Source organism: Salmo salar, chromosome ssa10, assembly GCF_905237065.1.
Source record: "Salmo salar chromosome ssa10, Ssal_v3.1, whole genome shotgun sequence".
Lineage (NCBI taxonomy): Eukaryota > Metazoa > Chordata > Actinopteri > Salmoniformes > Salmonidae > Salmo > Salmo salar.
The window spans coordinates 55101075-55126264 of record NC_059451.1 but is presented as its reverse complement, the minus strand read 5'-3'; the positions used below and the strand labels follow the sequence as shown (position 1 = coordinate 55126264).

General features: G+C 45.8%; 1 protein-coding gene across 19 annotated transcripts in view; it reads right to left on the bottom strand.

The window, feature by feature from the left end:
• Nucleotides 1–25190, bottom strand: part of kif1aa (kinesin family member 1Aa) — a 160810-nt gene that overhangs the window by 105243 nt on the left and 30377 nt on the right. For all 19 annotated transcript variants that reach the window (XM_014123746.2, XM_014123748.2, XM_014123751.2 and 16 more), the window contains exons 3-10: nucleotides 11092–11165; nucleotides 10588–10770; nucleotides 10132–10200; nucleotides 6906–7084; nucleotides 3375–3486; nucleotides 785–862; nucleotides 109–174; nucleotides 1–9 (exon numbers count right to left, since the gene is read on the bottom strand). The exon at nucleotides 1–9 is cut by the window's left edge and continues 88 nt beyond it. In XM_014123746.2, coding sequence (XP_013979221.1) covers nucleotides 1–9; nucleotides 109–174; nucleotides 785–862; nucleotides 3375–3486; nucleotides 6906–7084; nucleotides 10132–10200; nucleotides 10588–10770; nucleotides 11092–11165 — 770 coding nt within the window. The remainder of the gene's footprint in view (nucleotides 10–108; nucleotides 175–784; nucleotides 863–3374; nucleotides 3487–6905; nucleotides 7085–10131; nucleotides 10201–10587; nucleotides 10771–11091; nucleotides 11166–25190) is intronic.

Below are 25190 nucleotides of genomic sequence, written 5' to 3'. Positions count from 1 at the left end.
TGCAGAATCCTACAAAAGTGAATAATAAAATAGAAACTTTATTTTCCAGCCTATATTGTAAAACCAAAATATTAATGATCCATGTGTATAAATATATCTCATCCATACCACTTCGGCCAAGGCAGAGATGACTTTCCCCAGAGTGGTCAGAGATTTGTTGATGTTTGCTCCTTCCTGTAAAAGGACAAGGGAAAGCAAAAAGCCTTTTCAATGGAAGTCGAAGAATAATATTGTCAAACATAACTCAATCACCTCACAAGAAAAAATATACCCCACAAAACTCACTACGAGCAGTATATAACATTTTAATAATTCAAATGTATTCATTACACAATACACAAAGACTGAAAACTAGAAAACATGAAACTTGAAAACTATGTAACAAAGAGGCAGAGGAAGAAAGACAGAGGAAGGAGAAAGACAGAGAAGGGAGAAAGACAGGATGAAGAGGCATAGGATGAAGAGGCGGAGGATGAAGAGACAGAGGAGGGAGAAAGGCAGAGGAGGGAGAAAGACAGGGGAGGGAGAAAGACAGAGGAGGGAGAAAGACAGTATGAAGAGGCAGAGGATGAAGAGGCGTCGGATGAAGAGGCGGAAGATGAAGAGGCAGAGAAGGGAGAAAGACAGAGGAGGGAGAAAGACAGAGGAGGGAGAAAGACAGAGGAGGGAGAAAGACAGGATGAAGAGGCAGAGGATGAAGAGGCAGAGAAGGGAGAAAGACAGAGGAGGGAGAAAGACAGAGGGAGAAAGACAGAGGAGGGAGAAAGACAGAGGAGGAAAAAACCTTGAGCCGGGTCCCTTTGGCTCCTGTGGAGTCGGCCCTTTCGCTGCCGGCCAAATCCACCAGGCTGATTTTGCTGACCTGTGACAGAAACGTCAACGGGAGTGCAGGGATATGCATTAGCTGACTAAAGTCCTTTATTCTCACAGTTGGCAGCAACAGTTGGCACCAGATACCCTCCTTCACAATGTCACAGACACATTATCAAGTGCCCTCACAGGCACAGGTAGGGCGATAAGTTACTTTTTTCAATTAGCTTTAAAGTCTAAATCCTTAATTCGTTTTTCAGTCCAATAGCAGCCAGTAACTCTTTTTCCCTATATACAGCTGTAGAGGGATGAGGATGGTGCAATTTAAACCAATCTGAAAATGATGGAGCTACGGACGCAAGCACTGATTTAAAAAAAACAGCAATGAATTCATTTTTTTTTATGTCCTTGAAATCACAGAGTTCAAGCAGTTTTTACAGAGAGCTTTGGATGAATCTCAGAATACTGTTTCTCTGTTTCTCTCGTCCTCTCTCCTCACATCCCTCTAATGTTTTAAAGGCAGCGTCGCACCTTATTTTCCCTCAATGCCAGAAACCCATATAATAGTAACTTAAAGCACTTGATCTAAATCAATTATTATAATATTATTCTAAGTTGGGTTTGTTATTTTCTCCAAATCAACTCTAACTTTCGGGTGAAAAAAATCCTACAAGACCCCTAAGGTCGCCGTCACACGATGAATGTATATATATTTTTTTAAACGTAGTAAAAAGTGGGATACGTTCGTGAGAATAAGGCGTCTACTCGTCAATCATTCCATCCCTGAGAACGTCCACGGTTATCAACAATGGAAAGAGAGCTTCAGCAAGAAGTTGTCTTCCCAGAGTGGCTGCTGTCCCTACCATCAATGTGGCTTGTAAAAGTATCTCAAACAGCCAGCAGCACCAGCAGAGACCGTGAGAATGGAAGTGAAACGGAGTAAGTGAATGAACTAGCTTTCTACCTTCCTGCTAACGTTATCTAGCTATAGAGCATTTATCTCACGTCTTCCATCTAAATAACACTGATATAATACTAACCAAATGTAAACGTCTGCCAGCTGTTGGTAGCTAAATGCTGATGCTGTCACACTATAGAGAGTACAAGCTTATGGGAAATAATTGTTTTAGCCATGACGGAGGTCACTGTTTCTGTATAGAGCAAGTTTTCAAGGTGTTTGTGTGGGGTTGCGCGTTTGGGTAAATCGGCCGTTCTGTGGCTACGGGAGGGCAATGACCTAACACACCTCCAGGCTGTGTAAGTGGTATTTTGACCAAGAAGGAGAGTGATGGATTGCTGCATCAGGATGAAACCAATTGAGATGGTTTGGGATGAGTTGGACTGCAGAGTGAAGGAAAAGCAGCCAACAAGTGCTCAGCATATGTGGGAACTCTTTCAAGACTGTTGGAAAATAATTCCAGGTGAAGCTGGTTGAGAGAATGCCAAGAGTGTGCAAAGTTGTCATCAAGGCAAAGGGTGGCAACATTGAAGAATCTCAAATATAAAATATATTTTGATCTGTTTAACACTTTTTCCAGTTACTACATGATGATTCCATATGTGTTATTTCATAGTTTTGATGTCTTCACTATTATTCTACAATGTAGAAAATAGTAAAAATAATGAAAAACCCTTGAATGAGTAGGTGTGTCAAAACCTTTGACTGGTACCGTAGCTAAGTTTGTCACTGGTATGGACTAGTAAATATGACATTTTAGTCATTTAGCAGACGCTCTTATCCAGAGCGACTTACAGTAGAGTGCATACATTTTATTACATTTTAAATACTGGCCCATAGTGGGAATCGAACCCACAACCCTGGTGTTGCAAGCGCCATGCTCTACCAACTGAGCTACAGTGGGGCTACAAATATCCTAAACCTAGCCAACTGGACTGATAGCCTCAAATTAAAACCGAAACATTCTAGCTAATGTTCACTCAAATACGTATTTCCACAGGTAATAGATTAAATTCAATGTTTATTCTATAAACATTCTATATGTTGTTGTCATATTGTAGAAAAATCCTCACAGCCATGTAAACCATGTACAGTAGGCTACTACAGCCAATATGTTCGCCCAACGTGTGAGTCATAAAACCCACGTATATTAGTTATTATAAACTGGGTGGATCGAGCCCTGAATGGTACTGTATATCAGACCGTATACCACCGGTATGACAAAACATGTATTTTTACTGGTCTAATGACGTTGGTAACCAGTTTATAATAGCAATAAGCCACCTCGGGGGTTTGTGGTATATGGCCAATATACCACAGCTAAGGGCTGTATCCAGGTACTCCGTGTTGCATCGTGCATAAGAACAGCCCTTAGCCGTGGTATATTGGCCATATACCACTTCCCCTCGGGCTTTATTGCTTATTTATAAAGCAACAACTACATACATATCTGTTACGGTCCAAAATCTGCTACATGGACTTTAAGAGGAATGTGAGGAGAGAGGAAGCAAGGAGATTCAAACCTGGTTGCACTTCACTGTACTACAGTGTACTGTATAATATGAAGTGAGATCTTTCTGGTCGAAATAGCGCCCCCCCCCCCTACCTTCTCAGAGGTGTTATCAGTCTCCGCATCGTGTCGTTTCTGAGTGAAGATGATGTTGAACACAGCGTGGGAGCGACTGCTCGTCTCGTTCATGTTGGTGGCCGCCACCGTCCTGCAGAGAAGAAGAGAATGTTGGGTCATGTTCACTTGGCACCAAATTGAAGAAAACTGACAGAAACAGGATTTACCTTTCCTGGACTTGTCCAATAAGAAATGGTAATTTGTCCTTTGTGCCCCACTGAACATGACCCATGACAATGACCCTGACCCTGTGTCACTTCAACAACAGGTACAGAACATCCTGTATGATGTAACACCACAGAACATCCTGTATGATGTAACACCACAGAACATCCTGTATGACGTAACACCACACAGAACATCCTGTATGACGCAACAGCACAGAACATCCTGTATGACGTAACACCACAGAACATCCTGTATGATGCAACACCACAGAACAGCCTGTATGACGCAACACCACAGAACATCCTGTATGACGCAACACCACAGAACATCCTGTATGACGCAACACCACAGAACATCCTGTATGATGCAACACCACAGAACATCCTGTATGATGTAACACCACAGAACATCCTGTATGACGCAACACCACAGAACATCCTGTATGATGCAACACCACAGAACATCCTGTATGACGCAACACCACAGAACATCCTGTATGACGCAACACCACAGAACATCCTGTATGATGCAACACCACAGAACATCCTGTATGATGTAACACCACAGAACATCCTGTATTACGCAACACCACAGAACATCCTGTATTACGCAACACCACAGAACATCCTGTATGATGTAACACCACACAGAACATCCTGTATGATGCAACACCAGACGCATTGAGACAGAAGAAGAACAACAACCCCATAACAACGGCTGAGTCATCTGAGATCAGTCTATGATCCATCCTAATAATGAAACACAGAAACCTCCACGGTGAATCGTTTTATACGAGGGGCAGGAATTCATTGCAACAAGATAAGCCAAAGAACAGATCCACTAAAACAAATTTCCCCAAATGCTTTCTAGCAACCAAAACATTAATTTTCAGCTGCCTGATGGGGCATTACATAAAATTTGAGGTGGTTTAAGCCGGTTCGTCAACGGCTGGCTCTGCTACCGTCTAATTGCGATTGTTAGTTTCGAGCTAATGAGACAAGAGACAATGTGCTAATTTGTAGAGAAGACAAATCTCTGCCCAAGGAGCAGGGAGTAGTAAACTGAGGAAGAATAGAACACAGCCCAGAGTGTTGCAGTAGAGAGAATGGAGTCATTAGAACACAGCCCAGAGTGTTGCAGTAGAGAGAATGGAGTCATTAGAACACAGCTCCGAGTGTTGCAGTAGAGAGAATGAAGTCATTTGTCAATACGACCATTTTTCCTCCTGTTGTATTGACAGAACAACAAAGTGGAAGAACACTGTTCGATACTGACACCACAGAGGGGTGGATGGATAGACAGAGCACAGTGGAGGGGTGGATGGATAGACAGAGCACAGTGAAGGGGTGGATGAATGGACAGAGCACAGTGGAGGGGTGGATGAATAGACAGAGCACAGTGGAGGGGTGGATGGATAGACAGAGCACAGTGGAGGGGTGGATGGATAGACAGAGCACAGTGAAGGGGTGGATGAATGGACAGAGCACAGTGGAGGGGTGGATGAATAGACAGAGCACAGTGGAGGGGTGGATGGATAGACAGAGCACAGAGCTGTCTGACTGAGCTAAGCAGCACTGATGTATCTCCACTGAGGTGTGTACAGCTACAAATCAGGATGGTACATGAACTGTATCTCCACTGAGGTGTGTACAGCTACAAATCAGGATGGTACATGAACTGTATCTCCACTGAGGTGTGTACAGCTACAAATCGGGATGGTACATGTACTGTATCTCCACTGAGGTGTGTACAGCTACAAATCAGGATGGTACATGAACTGTATCTCCACTGAGGTGTGTACAGCTACAAATCGGGATGGTACATGAACTGTATCTCCACTGAGGTGTGTACAGCTACAAATCAGGATGGTACATGAACTGTATCTCCACTGAGGTGTGTACAGCTACAAATCGGGATGGTACATGTACTGTATCTCCACTGATGGTGTGTACAGCTACAAATCAGGATGGTACATGAACTGTATCTCCACTGAGGTGTGTACAGCTACAAATCGGGATGGTACATGTTAGTAAGTTAACGGAGATTTCAAGGTTACGGAACTGCCAGGTATAGAGAAATCAATTAATTCATTGATTAATTAATTAGTAATTTATCATCGACAGGACTAACACGGTTCCAATATGTTGCAACATGGACAAGTGCTCACCCACCCAACAAGTCTGGAACTTCAATAATTCATCGTTGTTTTGTACCTATGATCATTCAAATGAATGTTTGTCCTGTTTGTCTGTTGGAGTGTCCTAGTTCCATGGCTATCTCCGTGGCTACCTCCGTGGCTATCTCCGTGGCTACCTCCGTGGCTATCTGGGGTCTGATGTGTTGGTTAATTAACTCCATGTAAATCTTTTCTGGTCTGCCAGTTCAAGTCTTGTCAGGCAGTAAATTCCCTTATGGACAGAGCACCGTGTGCTTAATTCATCTATTTATTCTCGGCCAACATGGTGCCGCCGTATAGCAGCTGCGTCGCACCAAGGCTTGTGTCCCAAATTGCCCCCCACCCCCGCCCTGGTAGGGCTCTGGTCGAAGGTAACACACTATATAAGGAAGAGGATGTCATTTAGGACAGAAAACCCAAGCAGACGGCTCATAATAATGGCTGGAATGGAGCAAATGGAATGGCATCGAACATATGGAAACCATATGTTTGATACCATTCCACTTATTCCGCTCCAGCCATTACCACAAGCCCATCCTCCCCAATTAAGTAGCCACCAGCCTCCTGTGGCCCAAACCTTCTCTATACTGTCAATCCATTTAGATGCATGCTCAACATATTGCTTCCTTCTAAGCGCCATTGCTAATGGGGATTTTGGAAAAGAGTCAGAATATATAACATTGACCCCATTTGAACTACTGAGAAACCCCATCACCCCGTATGCAGTTGAACTCAGAACTCAGCACAGTATTACATTGACAGTCATTTCGCAGACACTCTTGTCCAGACTGACTTAGTGCGTTCATCATAAGGTACCTATGTGAGACAACCACACAGCACAATCATAGTAAGTCAAACTTTTCCTCAATAAATCAACTAACAGCAAAGTCAGTGCTTGTAAGAAAAGACAAGTGTGAGGATTAATCAAGATACTTTTTGAAGAGGTAGGTTTTCAGATGTTTTCGGGAAGATAGGCAGGGACTCGGCTGTCCTGATGTTAGGGGGAAGCTTGTTCCACCATTTCACTCACCCATCCATTCACTCATCCTTCCACCTACCCATTCAGCCATCCACTTATCCATTCCCCCACCCAAATACCCACCCACCTACCCATCCATCCATTCATCCACCCAACCACCCACCCATCCATAAATCTGTCCCCTCACCTGGCCTTGTTTCCAGAGTCCATGAGGTCCTGGATGTCGTTGTAGGAGGTGACAGCCAGCTTGGACAGGTCCTCTACGTACGGCCCCATCAGGGGGTGTTCCCTCACACGCAGGTTCCCCTTGTTCTTCGGGTTCAGGAGGTCACGCACACGCTCACAGTAGATCTCCATGTAGCTCACCTGAGGAGGAGGGAGGGAGGAGGGAGGGAGGATGGGAGGGAGGGAGGGAGGAGGGAGGGGGGGGCAAAGAGTTACATTACCAACTAGGTCTTTCTAGTCTTTCTTCAGTTCCTCGTCTCCTCCTATCCTCAAAATGCAAGGAAGGGACCTTGGTTCTACCCCTCCAATGTGTTTTTGAGGAAGTAAGGAGAGAGGATTAAGGAATGAAGATAAGATTAATTGAGAAAGAGCCCTAGTGAAAAGAAGTGCATCCAGAAATGCTTACTTACAAGCCCTTAAACAACAATAAAGTTCAAGAAATGGAGTTAAGAAAATATTTACAAAGTAATTAGTCCAGGTGGCCTTTTGATTCATTGTTCAGCAGTCTTATGGCTTGGGGGTTGTAGCTGTTAAGGAGCCTTTTTGGAACTTGGACTTGGCGTCCCGGTACCGCTTGGTGAAGCTGTAGAACTTTTTGAGGATCTGGGGACCCATGCCAAATCTTTTCAGTCTCCTGAGGGGGAAAAGGTGTTGTCATGCCCTCTTCACGACTGTCTTGGTGTGTTTGGACCATGATAGTTCGTTGGTGATGTGGACTCCAAGGAACTTGAAACTCTCGACCCGCTCCACTACAGCCCCGTCGATGTTAATGGGGGCCTGTTCAACCCTTCATTTCCTGTAGTACACGATCAGCTCCTTTGTCTTGCCAACATTGAGGGAGAGGTTGATGTCCTGGCACCACACTGCCAGGTCTTTGACTTCCTCCCAATAGGCTGTCTCATCGTTGTCGGTGATCATGCCTACCACTGTTGTGTCATCATCAAACTTAATGATGGTGTTGTAGTCGTGCTTAGCCGGACAGTCTTGGGTGAACAGGGAGTACAGGAGGGGACTAAGCACGCACCCCTGAGGGGTCCCCAGTGTTGCCTACCCTTACCACCTTGGGGCGGCCCGTCAGAATGTCCAGGATCCAGTTTCAGAGGGAGGTATTTAGTCCCAGGGTCCTTAGCTTATTGATGAGCTTCGTGGGCACTTTGGTGTTGAACACTGAGCTGTAGTCAATGAACAGCATTCTCACATAGGTGTTCCTTTTTTCCTGTTGGGAAAGGGCAGTGTGGAGTGTGATTGAGATTGCGTCATCTGTGGATCTGTTGGTGCGGTATGCGAATTGGAGCTGGTCTAGGGTTTCTGGGATGATGATGTTGATGTGAGCCATGACCAGCCTTTCAAAGCACTTCATGGCTACAGACATGAGTGCTACAGTGTGGTAATAATTTAGACAGGTTACCTTTGCTTCCTTGGGCACAGGGACTATGGTGGTCTGCTTGAAACATTTAGGTATTACAGACTGGGTCAGGGAGAGGTTGAAAATGTCAGTGAAGACACTTGCCAGTTGGTCCGTGCATGCTTTGAATACACGTCCTGGTAATCCGTCTGGCCCCGCGGCTTTGTGAATGTTAACCTATTTAAAGGTCTTGCTCACATTGGCTACGGAGAGCGTGATCACACAGTCGTCCGGAACAGCTGGTGCTCTCATGCATGCTTCAGTTTTGCTTGCCTCGAAGCGAGCATAAAAGGCATTTAGCTTGACTGGTAGGCTCGTGCCACTGGGCAACTCGGGGCTGGGTTTGATTTGAAGTCGATAATAGTTTGCATGCCCTGCCTTATCCAACGAGCGTCAGAGCCGGTGTAGTAAGATTCAATCTTAGTCCTGTACTGACGCTTTGCCTGTTTGATGGTTCGTCAGAGGGCATAGTGGGATTTCTTATACACGTCCGGATTAGTGTCCTTGAAAGTGGCAGCTCTAGCTGTTAGCTCAGTGTGGATGTTGCATGTAATCCATGGCTTCTGGTTGGGATATGTATGTACGGTCACTGTGGGAACAATGACATCGATGCACTTATTGATGAAGCCGGTGACTGATGTGTTGTACTCCTCAATGCCATTGGATGAATCCCGGAACATATTCCAGTTTGTGCTAGCAAAACAGTCCTGTAGTTTAGCATCTGCTTCATCTGACCACTTCCGTATTGAGAGAGTAACTGGTACTTCCTGCTTTAGTTTTTGCATGTAAGCAGGAATCAGGAGGATAGAATTATGGACATATTTTCCAAATGGAGGGTGAGGGAGAGCTTTGTAAGAGTCTGTGTGTGGAGTAAAGGTGGTCTAGAGTTTTTCTTCCTCTGGTTGCACATGTGACATGCTAGTAGAAATGATGTAAAACGGATTTAAGTTTTCCTTTATTAAAGTCCCCGGCCACTAGGAGCGTCGCTTCTGGATGAGCATTTTCCTGTTTGCTTATGGCCTTATACAGCTCATTGAGTGTAGTCTTAGTGCCAGCATCGTTTTGTGGTGGTAAATAGACTGCTATGAATAATATAGATGAGAACTCACTTGGTAAATAGTGTTGTCTACAGCTTATCATGAGTTACTCTACCTCAGGCAAGCAATAACTCGAGACTTCTTTAATATTAGACATCACGCATCAGCTGTTATTGACAAATAGACACACATCCCTGCCCCTCGTCTTACCAGACGTAGCTGCTCTGTCCTGCCGATGCACGGAGAAGCCAGCCAGCTCTATATTATCCGTGTCGTCGTTCAGCCACAACTCGGTGAAACATAAGATATTACAGTTTTTAATGTCCTGTTGGTAGGATAGTCTTAAATCGTAGATCATCCAGTTTATTTTCCAATGATTTTACGTTGGCCAATAGTACGGATGGTAGTGGTGGTTTACCTACTCGCTGACAAATTCTTAAAAGGCAACCCGCACTCCTCAACCTTTTGCTCTGTCTCTTCTTCACGCAAATGATGGGGATTTGGGCCTGGTCTTGAGAAAGCAGTATATTCTTCGCATCGGACTCATTAAAGAAAACATCTTCATCCAGTTCAAGATGAGTAATCGCTGTTCTGATGTCCAGAATCTCTGTTCGGCCATAAGAGACAGTAGCAGTAACATTATGTACAAAATAAGTTACGAACAATGCGAAAAAAACAAACAAAATAGCATAGTTGGTTAGGAGCCTGTAAAACGCTGAGAGGCCTTGTATTATAACTGTACGTACCTCCACAGAGTAGGACTTGCTATTGTCGTTATTACTGTCATTGAACTTGGTGAAGAGGTCTTCACACATCTAGGGGGAGAAAGAAAGTAAAGGGTTAGCAGTGAACATTTATTATCAATTTATATATGGTTTATCTGTACAGGGACAGATACAAACACATTGACACATTGAATGAACAATTATCCAATGTGTTGCACTCATTTCCACCACCCTAGTTGGGATTGGTGTAACATTATGTTGAGGTATGGAGAGCTAGGTGTGCGATTGGTTTGGAGTAGGGATGCAAAATTCCATTAACTTTCTGAAAATTGCCTGGATTTCCAGCTATTCTGTTTGGAGGATTCAAGGATTTCCTGCTTATTCCACCCTGATTCTGGAATCTTCCAATCAGGAAAAACAGGGATTTTACTGGAATTTTGCAACCCTGGTGTGGAGGTAACAGTATATCCGGTATACCAGAGGGATGATGCCTTCCTGGTCCTTCAAGTCTGGCTTGCCCATCATTGTGTAGGACTTCCCAGATCCGGTCTGGCCATAAGCAAATATACAGACGTTGTATCCCTCGAAGGCATGGAGCAGCATCTCCTCACCAATGTCCTTGTACACCTGCTGCTGGCCAGCAAAGTTGATGTCCTTGGGCTGTGGAAAGACAAAAACATGGTGAGTCAGATAACCATTGAAATTCACCAACATGTTGGTGAAAAGATTAATTGAATTATTTGTGGAGTGTTCTAGAATACCAGTGTGCTGGAGTTTCTTTTTTAAGGTCAACCAGGACAAACCAAGCTACAAGGTTGATTTGAAAATGAACCAGACTAAAAGCACAACTAGACTGTTGTGCCTGTCCACACTAATCAGAGTCTCTAATCAAAAGCAGCATGTGTTGTGCTCCTCCCTGGGTGGTATGGTATCATACAGTACACAGATAGTAGATAGTCAGTCAGAGGTACAGGTACTTACCGAGGTATGTGACCAGTACGAGTAATCAAAGTTGAAGCTCTTGTTCTCTTTGGGCTGCTTGGGGTTGAGGATGGCTGAAAGACACAATGGAGAGAGAGGGGGTTGGGGGGAGGGGAGAGTCAGGAGGAGGGTGACCAGGGTGAGAGATTCGACCTGCTGTGTGAAACTAGATCTGGTCGCTGGGTCACCGATCGTCCGAGTTAATGTCTGCGTACCAAATGGCACCCTATTCCCTACATAGTACACTACTATTGAGGAGGAGAGGGAGGGAGGGAGGGACAAAGAGTTACATTACCAACTAGGACCTTGTTGTGGAGAACAGACCTTGTTGTGGAGAATAGACCTTAATCCTTCTCCTCCACCCTCCTTCCTTCCCTCCCTCCCTTCGAGGGAGGGAGGGAGGGAGGGTGGAGGAGAAGGCAGGGCATGCAAACTATTATCGACTTCAAATCAAACCCAGCCCCGAGTTGCCCAGTGGCACGAGCCTACCAGTCGAGCTAAATGCCTTTTATGCTCGCTTCGAGGCAAGCAAAACTGAAGCATGCATGAGAGCACCAGCTGTTCCGGACGACTGTGTGATCACGCTCTCCGTAGCGGATGTGAGCAAGACCTTTAAACAGGTTAACATTCACAAAGCCGCGGGGCCAGACGGATTACCAGGACGTGTATTCAAAGCATGCACGGACCAACTGGCAAGTGTCTTCACTGACATTTTCAACCTCTCCCTGACCCAGTCTGTAATACCTAAATGTTTCAAGCAGACCACCATAGTCCCTGTGCCCAAGGAAGCAAAGGTAACCTGTCTAAATTATTACCGCACTGTTGCACTCACGTCTGTAGCCATGAAGTGCTTTGAAAGGCTGGTCATGGCTCACATCAACATCATCATCCCAGAAACCCTAGACCAGCTCCAATTCGCATACCGCACCAACAGATCCACAGATGACGCAATCTCAATCACACTCCACACTGCCCTTTCCCAACAGGAAAAAAGGAACACCTATGTGAGAATGCTGTTCATTGACTACAGCTTCGAGGGAGGGAGGGAGGGAGGGAGGGAGGGAGGGAGGGAGGGAGGGAGGGAGGGAGGGAAAAGTGCTTAGTCTCTGGCTCACTGCTCCCATAAGCACTTACAGACAGACTGTTCCCTTCTGGACAATTACAGACAGACTGTTCCCTTCTGGACAATTACAGACAGACTGTTCCCTTCTAGACAATTACAGACAGACTGTTCCCTTCCGGACAATTAAAGAGTACAGTCAGACAGACCGTTAGCTTCTGTTAGCTTCTGTTATTTTCTGGAGCTCTGGGCTACTACTGAATGAATGGACACTGTCAGAACAGGCCTGTCTGTGTATTAGACTGAATGGACACTGTCAGAACACTGCCCATTCCAATACATACGGACAGCGAATTAGGTTCATAGGGGAGAAACAAAAAACCTGTTAGAATATTCACATTAGCCCTGTACTTAGTACACATGCTCCAGTATATTGCTCCATTCTAAGTCCTAGTGTGGGGCGGCGGGTAGCCTGGTGGTTGACCTTGTTGTGGAGAATAGACCTTGTTGTGGAGAATAGACCTTGAGACCTTGACATGAGTCAGGTCAACACGAGTCAGCTCAACACGAGTCAGGTCAACACGAGTCAGGTCAACACGAGTCAGCTCAACACGAGTCAGGTCAACACGAGTCAGCTCAACACGAGTCAGGTCAACACGAGTCAGCTCAACACGAGTCAGCTCAACACAAGTCAGGTCAACACGAGTCAGCTCAACACGAGTCAGGTCAACACGAGTCAGCTCAACACGAGTCAGCACAACACAATGGATGAAATGATGACGATAACCAGCCAGTTTGTTTTATTAAGTATGGTTCACAGCTGAGAGAACACCTACATACTACGTATATACCAAAGCCTTCACAACAGCTCTCAGTAGACCTCCATTATAGGTCAAATGCTTAATGGAACATCTTCATGAACAAAAAGACGCTTCAATTTACATTATGAGGATGATGTGATAAAAAACCTTGACAGCAGGTTCAATAGATTTTCTCTCTCTCATCATATAATTTCCTTTAAATTCAATCTCCTCTAATGTGACGTCATGGTGACTTTGATTGTTTGAATCATTCACCTCTCTCTCCCCAACCCCCCCACCTCTCTCTCCCCAACCCCCCACCCTCTCTCTCCCCAACTCCCCCACCCTCTCTCTCCCCCCCCCACCCTCTCTCTGTAACTGTAATGGTTTGCAAGCCCTGCCACATCCGTCGATCGTTGATCGTGTAGTTCGATTCGATCTTAGTCCTGTAATGACGCTTTGCCTATTTGATGGTTCGTCTGAGGGCATAGCGAGATTTCTTATAAGCTTCCGGGTTTTAGTTCCGCTCCTTGAAAGCAACAGCTCTAGCCTTTAGCTCAGTGCAGATGTTGCCTGTAATCCATGGTTTCTGGTTGGGGTATGTACGTACGGTCACTGTGAGGACATTACATTTACATTTAAGTCATTTAGCAGACGCTCTTATCCAGAGCGACTTACAAAATGGTGCATTCACCTTATGATATCCAGTGGAACAACCACTTTACAATAGTGCATCTAAATCTTTTAAGGGGGGGGTTAGAAGGATTACTTTATCCTATCCTAGGTATTCCTTAAAGAGGTGGGGTTTCAGGTGTCTCCGGAAGGTGGTGATTGACTCCGCTGTCCTGGCGTCGTGAGGGAGCTTGTTCCACCATTGGGGTGCCAGAGCAGCAAACAGTTTTGACTGGGCTGAGCGGGAACTGTGCTTCCTCAGAGGTAGGGGGGCCAGCAGGCCAGTGGTGGATGAACGCAGTGCCCTTGTTTGGGTGTAGGGCCTGATCAGAGCCTGAAGGTATGGAGGTGCCGTTCCCTTCACAGCTCCGTAGGCAATCACCATGGTCTTGTAGCGGATGCGAGCTTCAACTGGAAGCCAGTGGAGAGAGCGGAGGAGCGGGGTGACGTGAGAGAACTTGGGAAGGTTGAACACCAGACGGGCTGCGGCGTTCTGGATGAGTTGTAGGGGTTTAATGGCACAGGCAGGGAGCCCAGCCAACAGCGAGTTGCAGTAATCCAGACGGGAGATGACAAGTGCCTGGATTAGGACCTGCGCCGCTTCCTGTGTGAGGCAGGGTCGTACTCTGCGAATGTTGTAGCGCATGAACCTACAGGATCGGGTCACCGCCTTGATGTTAGTGGAGAACGACAGGGTGTTGTCCAGGATCACGCCAAGGTTCTTAGCACTCTGGGAGGAGGACACAAGGGAGTTGTCAACCGTGATGGCGAGATCATGGAAGGGGCAGTCCTTCCCCGGGAGGAAGAGCAGCTCCGTCTTGCCGAGGTTCAGCTTGAGCTGGTGATCAGTCATCCACACTGATATGTCTGACAGACATGCAGAGATGCGATTCGCCGCCTGGTTATCAGAAGGGGGAAAGGAGAAGATTAATTGTGTGTCGTCTGCATAGCAATGATAGGAGAGACCATGTGAGGATATGACAGAGCCAAGTGACTTGGTGTATAGCGAGAATAGGAGAGGGCCTAGAACAGAGCCCTGGGGGACACCAGTGGTGAGAGCGCATGGTGCGGAGACAGATTCTCGCCACGCCACCTGGTAGGAGCGACCTGTCAGGTAGGACGCAATCCAAGCGTGGGCCGCGCCGGAGATGCCCAACTCGGAGAGGGTGGAGAGGAGGATCTGATGGTTCACAGTATCAAAGGCAGCAGATAGGTCTAGAAGGATGAGAGCAGAGGAGAGAGAGTTAGCTTTAGCAGTGCGGAGAGCCTCCGTGACACAGAGAAGAGCAGTCTCAGTTGAATGCCCAGTCTTGAAACCTGACTGATTAGGATCAAGAAGGTCATTCTGAGAGAGATAGCAGGAGAGCTGGCCAAGGACGGCACGTTCAAGAGTTTTGGAGAGAAAAGAAAGAAGGGATACTGGTCTGTAGTTGTTGACATCGGAGGGATCGAGTGTAGGTTTTTTCAGAAGGGGTGCAACTCTCGCTCTCTTGAAGACGGAAGGGACGTAGCCAGCGGTCAAGGATGAGTTGATGAGCGAGGTGAGGAAGGGGAGAAGGTCTCCGGAAATGGTCTGGAGAAGAGAGGAAGGGATAGGGTCAAGTGGGCAGGTTGTTGGGCGGCCGGCCGTCACAAGACGCGAGATTTCATCTGGAGAGAGAGGGGAGAAAGAGGTCAAAGCACAGGGTAGGGCAGTGTGAGCAGGACCAGCGGTGTCGTTTGACTTAGCAAACGAGGATCGGATATCGTCAACCTTCTTTTCAAAATGGTTGACGAAGTCATCCGCAGAGAGGGAGGAGGGGGGAGGGGGAGGAGGATTCAGGAGGGAGGAGAAGGTAGCAAAGAGCTTCCTAGGGTTAGAGGCAGATGCTTGGAATTTAGAGTGGTAGAAAGTGGCTTTAGCAGCAGAGACAGAAGAGGAGAATGTAGAGAGGAGTGAGTGAAAGGATGCCAGGTCCGCAGGGAGGCGAGTTTTCCTCCATTTCCGCTCGGCTGCCCGGAGCCTTGTTCTGTGAGCTCGTAGTGAGTCGTCGAGCCACGGAGCAGGAGGGGAGGACCGAGCCGGCCTGGAGGATAGGGGACAGAGAAAATCAAAGGATGCAGAAAGGGAGGAGAGGAGGGTTGAGGAGGCAGAATCAGGAGATAGGTTGGAGAAGGTTTGAGCAGAGGGAAGAGATGATAGGATGGAAAAGGAGAGAGTAGCGGGAGAGAGAGAGCGAAGGTTGGGACGGCGCAATACCATCCGAGTAGGGGCAGAGTGAGAAGTGTTGGATGAGAGCAAGAGGGAAAAGGATACAAGGTAGTGGTCGGAGATTTGGAGGGGAGTTGCAATGAGATTAGTGGAAGAACAGCATCTAGTAAAGATGAGGTCAAGCGTATTGCCTGCCTTGTGAGTAGGGGGGGAAGGTGAGAGGGTGAGGTCAAAAGAGGAGAGGAGTGGAAAGAAGGAGGCAGAGAGGAATGAGTCAAAGGTAGACGTGGGGAGGTTAAAGTCACCCAGAACTGTGAGAGGTGAGCCATCCTCAGGAAAGGAACTTATCAAGGCGTCAAGCTCATTGATGAACTCTCCAAGGGAACCTGGAGGGCGATAAATGATAAGGATGTTAAGCTTGAAAGGGCTGGTAACTGTGACAGCATGGAATTCAAATGAGGAGATAGACAGATGGGTCAGGGGAGAAAGAGAGAATGTCCACTTGGGAGAGATGAGGATTCCAGTGCCACCACCCCGCTGGCTCGATGCTCTAGGGGTATGCGAGAACACGTGGGCAGACGAAGAGAGAGCAGTAGGAGTAGCAGTGTTATCTGTGGTAATCCATGTTTCCGTCAGCGCCAGGAAGTCTAGGGACTGGAGGGTAGCATAGGCTGAGATGAACTCAGCCTTGTTGGCTGCAGACCGGCAGTTCCAGAGGCTGCCGGAGACCTGGAACTCCACGTGGGTCGTGCGCGACATCATCGATGCACTTATTGATGAAGCCAATGACTGATTTGATGTACTCCTTAATGCCATCGGAGGAATCCCGGAACATATTCCAGTCTGTGCTAGCAAAACAGTCCTGTAGCTTAGCATCTGCTTCATCTGACCACCTTTTTGTTAATCGAGTCACTGGTGCTTCCTGCTTTAATTTTTGCTTGTAAGCAGGAATCAAGAGGATAGAATTATGGTCAGATTTACCAAATGGAGGATGAGGGAGAGCTTTATATGCGTCTCTGTGTGTGGAGTAAAGGTGGTCCAGAGTTTTTTTTTTCTCTGGTTGCACATTTATTAACATGCTGATAGAAATTTGGTAAGAAGGATTTAAGTTTCCCTGCATTAAAGTCCCCGGCTACTAGGAGCACTGCCTCTGGGTGAACGTTTTCCTGTTTACTTAGGGAGGAATACAGCTCATTGAGTGCTATCTTAGTGCCAGCATCAGTCTGTGGTGGTATGGAGCCAGCTACGAAAAATACAGATGAAAACTCTCTAGGTAGATAGTGTGGCCCACAGCTTATCATGAGATACTCTACCTCAGGCGAGCAAAACCTAGAGACTCAGATATCGTGCACCAGCTGCTATTTACAAAAATACATAGTCCGCCGCCCCTTGTCTTTCTTACCAGACGCCGCTGTTCTATCCTGCCGATACAGCATATAACCAGCCAGCTGTATGGTAATAATGTTGTCGTTCAGCCACGACTCCGTGAAGCATAAGATATTACAGTTTTGAATGTCCCGTTGGTAGTTTATCTTCCGTGTACGTCATCAATTTTATTTATACAACAGATTATACTGTACATCCGCACAGAGCAGCATCCGAGACAATACTCCTTCACAAAACTAGAGAAGTCTGGACCAGATGATCAAGGAGACGGATAAAAATACAATAAACCTTCGCATATCTTCACAAAACATGCATACAGTGAACCCATAAAAATTCAGACAGCTACCCCAAGCACATCCTGTCCCCACAGCAGCCTTAATCCACAGGCATGGAGACAAACACTAACACTAACCCCTAACCCTAACACTAACCCCTAAACGTAACACCTAACACTAACCCCTAACCCTAACCCCTAACCCTAACACTAACCCCTAACACTAACCCCTAACCCTAACACTAACCCCTAAACCTAACACCTAACATTAACCCCTAACCCTAACACTAACCCCTAACCCTAACACCTAACCCTAACCCCTAACCCTAACCCCTAACACTGACCCTAACCCCTAACCCTAACCCCTAACCCCTAACACTAACCCTAACACTAACCCTAACCACTAACCCTAACACTAACCCTAACACCTAACACTAACCCCTAACCCTAACCCCTAACCCTAACACTAACCCCTAACACTAACCCCTAACCCTAACACTAACCCCTAAACCTAACACCTAACATTAACCCCTAACCCTAACACTAACCCCTAACCCTAACACCTAACCCTAACCCCTAACCCTAACCCCTAACACTGACCCTAACCCCTAACCTCTAACACTAACCCTAACACTAACCCTAACCACTAACCCTAACACTAACCCTAACCCCTAACACTAACCCTAACCCCTAACCCTGACCCCTAACACTAACCCCTAACACTAACACTAACACTAACCCCAACACTAACCCTAACCCCTAACCCTAACACTAACCCTAACCCCTAACACTAACACTAACACTAACCCCTAACACTAACCCTAACCCCTAACACTAACCCTAACCCCTAACACTAACCCTAACCCCTAACCCTAACACTAACCCTAACCCCTAACCCTAACCCTAACACTAACCCCTAACACTAACCCCTAGCACTAACCCTAACCCTAACCCTAACACTAACCCCTAACACTAACCCCTAACACTAACCCTAACCCCTAACCCCTAACACTAACCCTTAACACTAACCCTAACACTAACACTAACCCTAACCCCTAACCCTAACACTAACCCCTAACCCTAACACCTAACACTAACCCCTAACACTAACCCTAACCCCTAACACTGAACCTAACCCCTAACCCCTAACACTAACCCTAACCCTAACCCTAACCCCTAACACTAACCCTAACACTAACCCTAACCCCTAACACTAACCCCTAACACTAACCCTAACCCCTAACCCTAACACTAACCCTAACCCCTAACACTAACCCTAACCCCTAACCCTAACCCCTAACACTAACCCCCAACCCTAACACTAAAACTAACCCCTAACACTAACCCTAACCCCTAACCCTAACACTAACCCTAACCCCTAACACTAACCCTAACCCCTAACACTAACCCTAACCCCTAACACCAACCCTAACCCCTAACCCTAACACTAACCCTAACCCCTAACCCTAACCCTAACACTAACCCCTAACACTAACCCCTAACACTAACCCTAACCCTAACACTAACCCCTAACACTAACCCCTAACACTAACCCTAACCCCTAACACTAACCCTTAACACTAACCCTAACACTAACACTAACCCTAACCCCTAACCCTAACACTAACCCCTAACCCTAACACCTAACACTAACCCCTAACACTAACCCTAACCCCTAACACTGACCCTAACCCCTAACCCTAACCCCTAACACTAACCCTAACCCTAACCCCTAACACTAACCCTAACACTAACCCTAACCACTAACACTAACCCTAACCCCTAACACTAACCCATAACCCTAACACTAACACTAACCCCTAACACTAACCCTAACCCCTAACACTAACCCCTAACACTAACCCTAACCCCTAACCCTAACACTAACCCTAACCCCTAACACTAACCCTAACCCCTAACCCTAACCCCTAACCCTAACACTAACCCCTAACCCCTAACACTAACCCCTAACCCTAACACTAACCCTAACCCCTAACACTAACCCTAACCCCTAACCCCTAACACTAACCCTAACCCCTAACACTAACCCTAACCCCTAACACTAACCCTAACCCCTAACACTAACCCTAACCCCTAACACTAACCCTAACCCTAACACTAACCCCTAACCCCTAACACTAACCCCTAACACTAACCCTAACCCTAACACTAACCCCTAACACTAACCCTAACCCCTAACACTAACCCCTAACCCTAACCCCTAACACTAACCCTAACCCTAACCCTAACACTAACCCTAACCCCTAACACTAACCCTAACCCCTAACCCTAACCCCTAACCCCTAACCCTAACCCCTAACCCCAACCCCTAACCCTAACCCTAACCCTAACACTAACCCTAACCCTAACCCTAACACTAACACTAACCCCTAACACTAACCCTAACCCCTAACCCTAACCCCTAACCCTAACCCTAACCCCTAACACTAACCCCTAACCCCTAACACTAACCACTAACCCTAACACTAACCCTAACCCCTAACCCTAACCCTAACCCCTAACACTAACCCTAACCCCTAACACTAACCCTAACCCCTAACCCTAACACTAACCCTAACCCCTAACACTAACCCTAACCCTAACACTAACCCCTAACACTAACCCCTAACACTAACCCTAACCCTAACACTAACCCCTAACACTAACCCTAACCCCTAACCCTAACCCCTAACACTAACCCCTAAACCTAACCCATAACCCTAACACTAACCCTAACACTAACCCTTAACACTAACCCTAACACTAACACTAAGACTAACCCTAACACTAACCCCTAACCCTAACACTAACCCTAACACTAACCCTAACACTAACCCTAACACTAACCCTAACACTAACCCTAACCCCTAACCCTAACCCTAACACTAACCCTAACACTAACCCTAACCCCTAACCCTAACCCTAACACTAACCCTAACCCTAACCCTAACACTAACCCTAACCCCTAACCCTAACCCTAACACTAACCCTAACCCCTAACCCTAACAGTAACCCTAACCCCAACCCTAACCCCTAACCCCTAACCCTAACCCCAACACTAACACTAACTGATTTGTCTTTTACCACAAGACAAATCAGTCTCTTTTTAACCCTACTTCAATTCAAAACCTAACCCTACCACTAACACAAACAATCACCCATCAAAAGGATGGATGATATCTTCATTTCTCTCACCTTCTCTCTGTGAGACATTCAATGAGCCTACTAATAGAGAGGTGGGCCCTAGTCAGGCGTAGTGCATTACCTAGGGAGTACGGTTCCATTTGGGATGCAGCCCAGCAATCTCAGATGAATCAATCCCCAGCAGGGGTCACTCCGGTTTCCCTGGGGATGCTTTTAATAAATTATTTCCTGTGCCGGCAGGGCTCCAGTTCCTTACCAGCACAGACACAATGGTTCCCACAGCTGATTCTGTACAATCAGTCTTCATGTTGTGTCCTCTCATTCAAGTAGTCCTCAATAAACTTTTAGCACAACAGACATTGGCAACAGACACCGTTTTTTTTCGAACAAAGAGATCCTATAATTCATGTTTTATATGTAATTCTATACCAGTGTGCACAAGAAGTTGAAAATAAAAATAAATTCAACCAAAAAAACATATTTTTACAGTCTTTTAAATGTATTTTGGCCATAGGATTTAGTTTGGACAGTCTTCATAATCACTTTACAGTACAAAGTGCAGCCTATTGATATCAATAAATAATGTCCAGATTAAAACCTGTGATTACGCTATTTAGTCACTCTTATGCGGCCATTGACATTTATCTAGTTTCCAAAAGTTATTTTTAGCTGAAGGTAATAAAGCAAGAAACGTTCTGAGCAAATAACGCAATAAATAACACACAAAAATATACACTGCAAAATTGGCTAGGAGATAGAAACAGACCATGTCTGAGAGACAGAAACAGACCATGTCTGGGAGATAGAACAGACCATGTCTGGGAACTAGAAACAGACCATGTCTGGGAACTAGAAACAGACCATATCTGGGAACTAGAAACAGACCATGTCTGGGAACTAGAAACAGACCATGTCTGGGAACTAGAAACAGACCATGTCTGGGAACTAGAAACAGACCATGTCTGGGAACTAGAAACAGACCATGTCTGGGAACTAGAAACAGACCATGTCTGGGAACTAGAAACAGACCATGTCTGGGAACTAGAAACAGACCATGTCTGGGAACTAGAAACAGACCATGTCTGGGAACTAGAAACAGACCATGTCTGGGAACTAGAAACAGACCATGTCTGGGAACTAGAAACAGACCATGTCTGGGAACTAGAAACAGACCATGTCTGGGAACTAGAAACAGACCATGTCTGGGAACTAGAAACAGACCATGTCTGGGAACTAGAAACAGACCATGTCTGGGAGACAGAAACAGGCCATGTCTGGGAACTAGAAACAGGCCATGTCTGGGAACTAGAAACAGGCCATGTCTGTCGGTCACCCTGTTGAACACTGGCCAATTTAATAATGTTTGCATGCTGCCTTAACCACTTCATATGTACAGTTGAAGTCAGAAGTTTACATACACCTTAGCCAAGTACATTTAAACTCAGTTTTTCACAATTCCTGACCTTTAATCCTAGTAAAAATTCCCTGTTTTAGGTCAGTTAGAAACACCACTTTATTTTAAGAATGTGAAATGTCAGAATAATAGTAGAGAGAATGATTTATTTCAGCTTTTATTTCTTTCATCACATTCCCAGTGGGTCAGACACTTACATACACTCAATTAGTATTTGGTAGCACTGCCTTTAAACTGTTTAACTTGGGTCAAACGTTTTTGGTAGCCTTCCACAAGCTTCCCACAATAAGTTGGGTGAATTTTGGCCCATTCCTCCTGACAGGGCTGGTGTAACTGAATCAGGTTTGTAGGCCTCCTTGCTCGCACTCGCTTTTTCAGTTCTGCCTACAAATGTTCCATAGGATTGAGGTCAGGGCTTTGTGATGACCACTCCAATACCTTGACTTTGTTGTCCTTAAGCCATTTTGCCACTACTTTGGAAGTATGCTTGGAGTCATTGTCCATTTGAAAGACCCATTTGTGACCAAGCTTTAACTTCCTGACTGATGTCTTGAGATGTTGCTTCAATATATCCACATAATTTTCCTGCCTCATGATGCCATCTATTTTGTGACGTGCACCAGTCCCTCCTGCAGCAACGCACCCCCACAACATGATGCTGCCACCCCTGTGCTTCATGGTTGGGATGGTGTTCTCCGGCTTGCAAGCCTCCCCCTTTTTCCTCCAAACATAACGATGGTCATTATGGCCAAACAGTTCTATTTTTGTTTCATCAGACCAGAGGACATTTCTCTAAAAATATGATCTTTGTCCCCATGTGCAGTTGCCAACAGTAGTCTGGCTTTCTTATGGTGGTTTTGGAGCAGTGGCTTCTTCCTTGCTGAGCGGCCTTTTAGGTTTTATCGACATAGGACTCGTTTTACTGTGGATATAGATACTTTCGTAGCTGTTTCCTCCAGCATCTTCACAAGGTCCTTTACTATTGTTCTGGGATAGATTCAGAAGACGTCACCCCCCCCCCGTCATCTCTCATGATGTCTAGTCTCGTCAGAAGAAACATACATTTGTCACGATCGTCGAAATGAGCGGACCAAGGCGCAGTGTGGGTATAGTTCCACATATTTTATTAAAGTGAAACTTCAAAAACAATAAACAAATAACGAACGTGAAAGCCGTGGTGCAACATGCACACACACAAAACAACATCCCACAAAGCAGGTGGGAACAGGGAACCCTTAAGTATGATCCCCAATTAGAGACAACGAACATCATAATTGGGAACCATACCAAGAGCACCAACATAGAAATGAAAAGACTAGAACACCCCCTAGTCACGCCCTGACCTACAACACCATAGAGAACCAAGGGCTCTCTATCGTCAGGGCGTAACAACATTACTTAGACAGTATTCTTTGTGATAGACTTCTAGTGTAATACTAGCTAGCACAAGCAACATTTGTTTCTACTTCCCAAGATGACCCAGACTACATATAAAGATTTTACCACTGCTGTACTTTATAGCTCTTTATTGCAGGTAAAACATGGCAGCCTGGCAGGCGTAGGTGGTTAGACCCTGGTGTTGTTCTGATATCGCTACAGGGTTTGACTGGTCATCAGTAGACTATATAGTGGAGTAGTGTACTGTAGACTACAGCTCAGTCTACAGGTGACCCCTGTCGGCAGCTACCCAGAACCAGAAGGTGTCATGGAAACTGGGATGGGATGGGCTGCTCACAGCCAGCCAATTTACCCAGCAGCTGATCTGAAAGAGCAACTGTGACTACTAAGTGTGAATTTTTAATCACTGTTTGCTACCAGTCTCTACTCAAACCTGGTTTTATCACACAGAGGAAGTGGTGATACTGTAGCAGTCTCTAACCTGGTTTTATCACACCGAGGAAGTGGTGAAGCTGTAGCAGTCTCTACTCTCTACTCAAACCTGGTTTTATCACACAGAGGAAGTGGTGAAGCTGTAGCAGTCTCTAACCTGGTTTTATCACACAGAGGAAGTGATGAAGCTGTAGCAGTCTCTAACCTGGTTTTATCACACAGAGGAAGTGGTGAAGCTGTAGCAGTCTCTAACCTGGTTTTATCACACAGAGGAAGTGGTGAAGCTGTAGCAGTCTCTAACATGGTTTTATCATACAGAGGAAGTGCTGAAGCTGTAGCAGTCTCTAACCTGGTTTTATCATACAGAGGAAGTGGTGAAGCTGTAGCAGTCTCTAACATGGTTTTATCACACAGAGGAAGTGGTGAAGCTGTAGCAGTCTCTAACATGGTTTTATCATACAGAGGAAGTGGTGAAGCTGTAGCAGTCTCTAACATGGTTTTATCACACAGAGGAAGTGGTGAAGCTTAGCAGTCTCTAACCTGGTTTTATCACACAGAGGAAGTGGTGAAGCTGTAGCAGTCTCTAACCTGATTTTATCACACAGAGGAAGTGATGAAGCTGTAGCAGTCTCTAACATGGTTTTATCACACAGAGGAAGTGATGAAGCTTAGCAGTCTCTAACCTGGTTTTATCACACAGAGGAAGTGGTGAAGCTGTAGCAGTCTCTAACCTGGTTTTATCACACAGAGGAAGTGGTGAAGCTGTAGCAGTCACTAACATGGTTTTATCATACAGAGGAAGTGCTGAAGCTGTAGCAGTCTCTAACCTGGTTTTATCATACAGAGGAAGTGGTGAAGCTGTAGCAGTCTCTAACATGGTTTTATCACACAGAGGAAGTGGTGAAGCTGTAGCAGTCTCTAACATGGTTTTATCATACAGAGGAAGTGGTGAAGCTGTAGCAGTCTCTAACATGGTTTTATCACACAGAGGAAGTGGTGAAGCTTAGCAGTCTCTAACCTGGTTTTATCACACAGAGGAAGTGGTGAAGCTGTAGCAGTCTCTAACCTGATTTTATCACACAGAGGAAGTGATGAAGCTGTAGCAGTCTCTAACCTGGTTTTATCACACAGAGGAAGTGGTGAAGCTGTAGCAGTCACTAACATGGTTTTATCATACAGAGGAAGTGCTGAAGCTGTAGCAGTCTCTAACCTGGTTTTATCATACAGAGGAAGTGGTGAAGCTGTAGCAGTCTCTAACATGGTTTTATCACACAGAGGAAGTGGTGAAGCTGTAGCAGTCTCTAACATGGTTTTATCATACAGAGGAA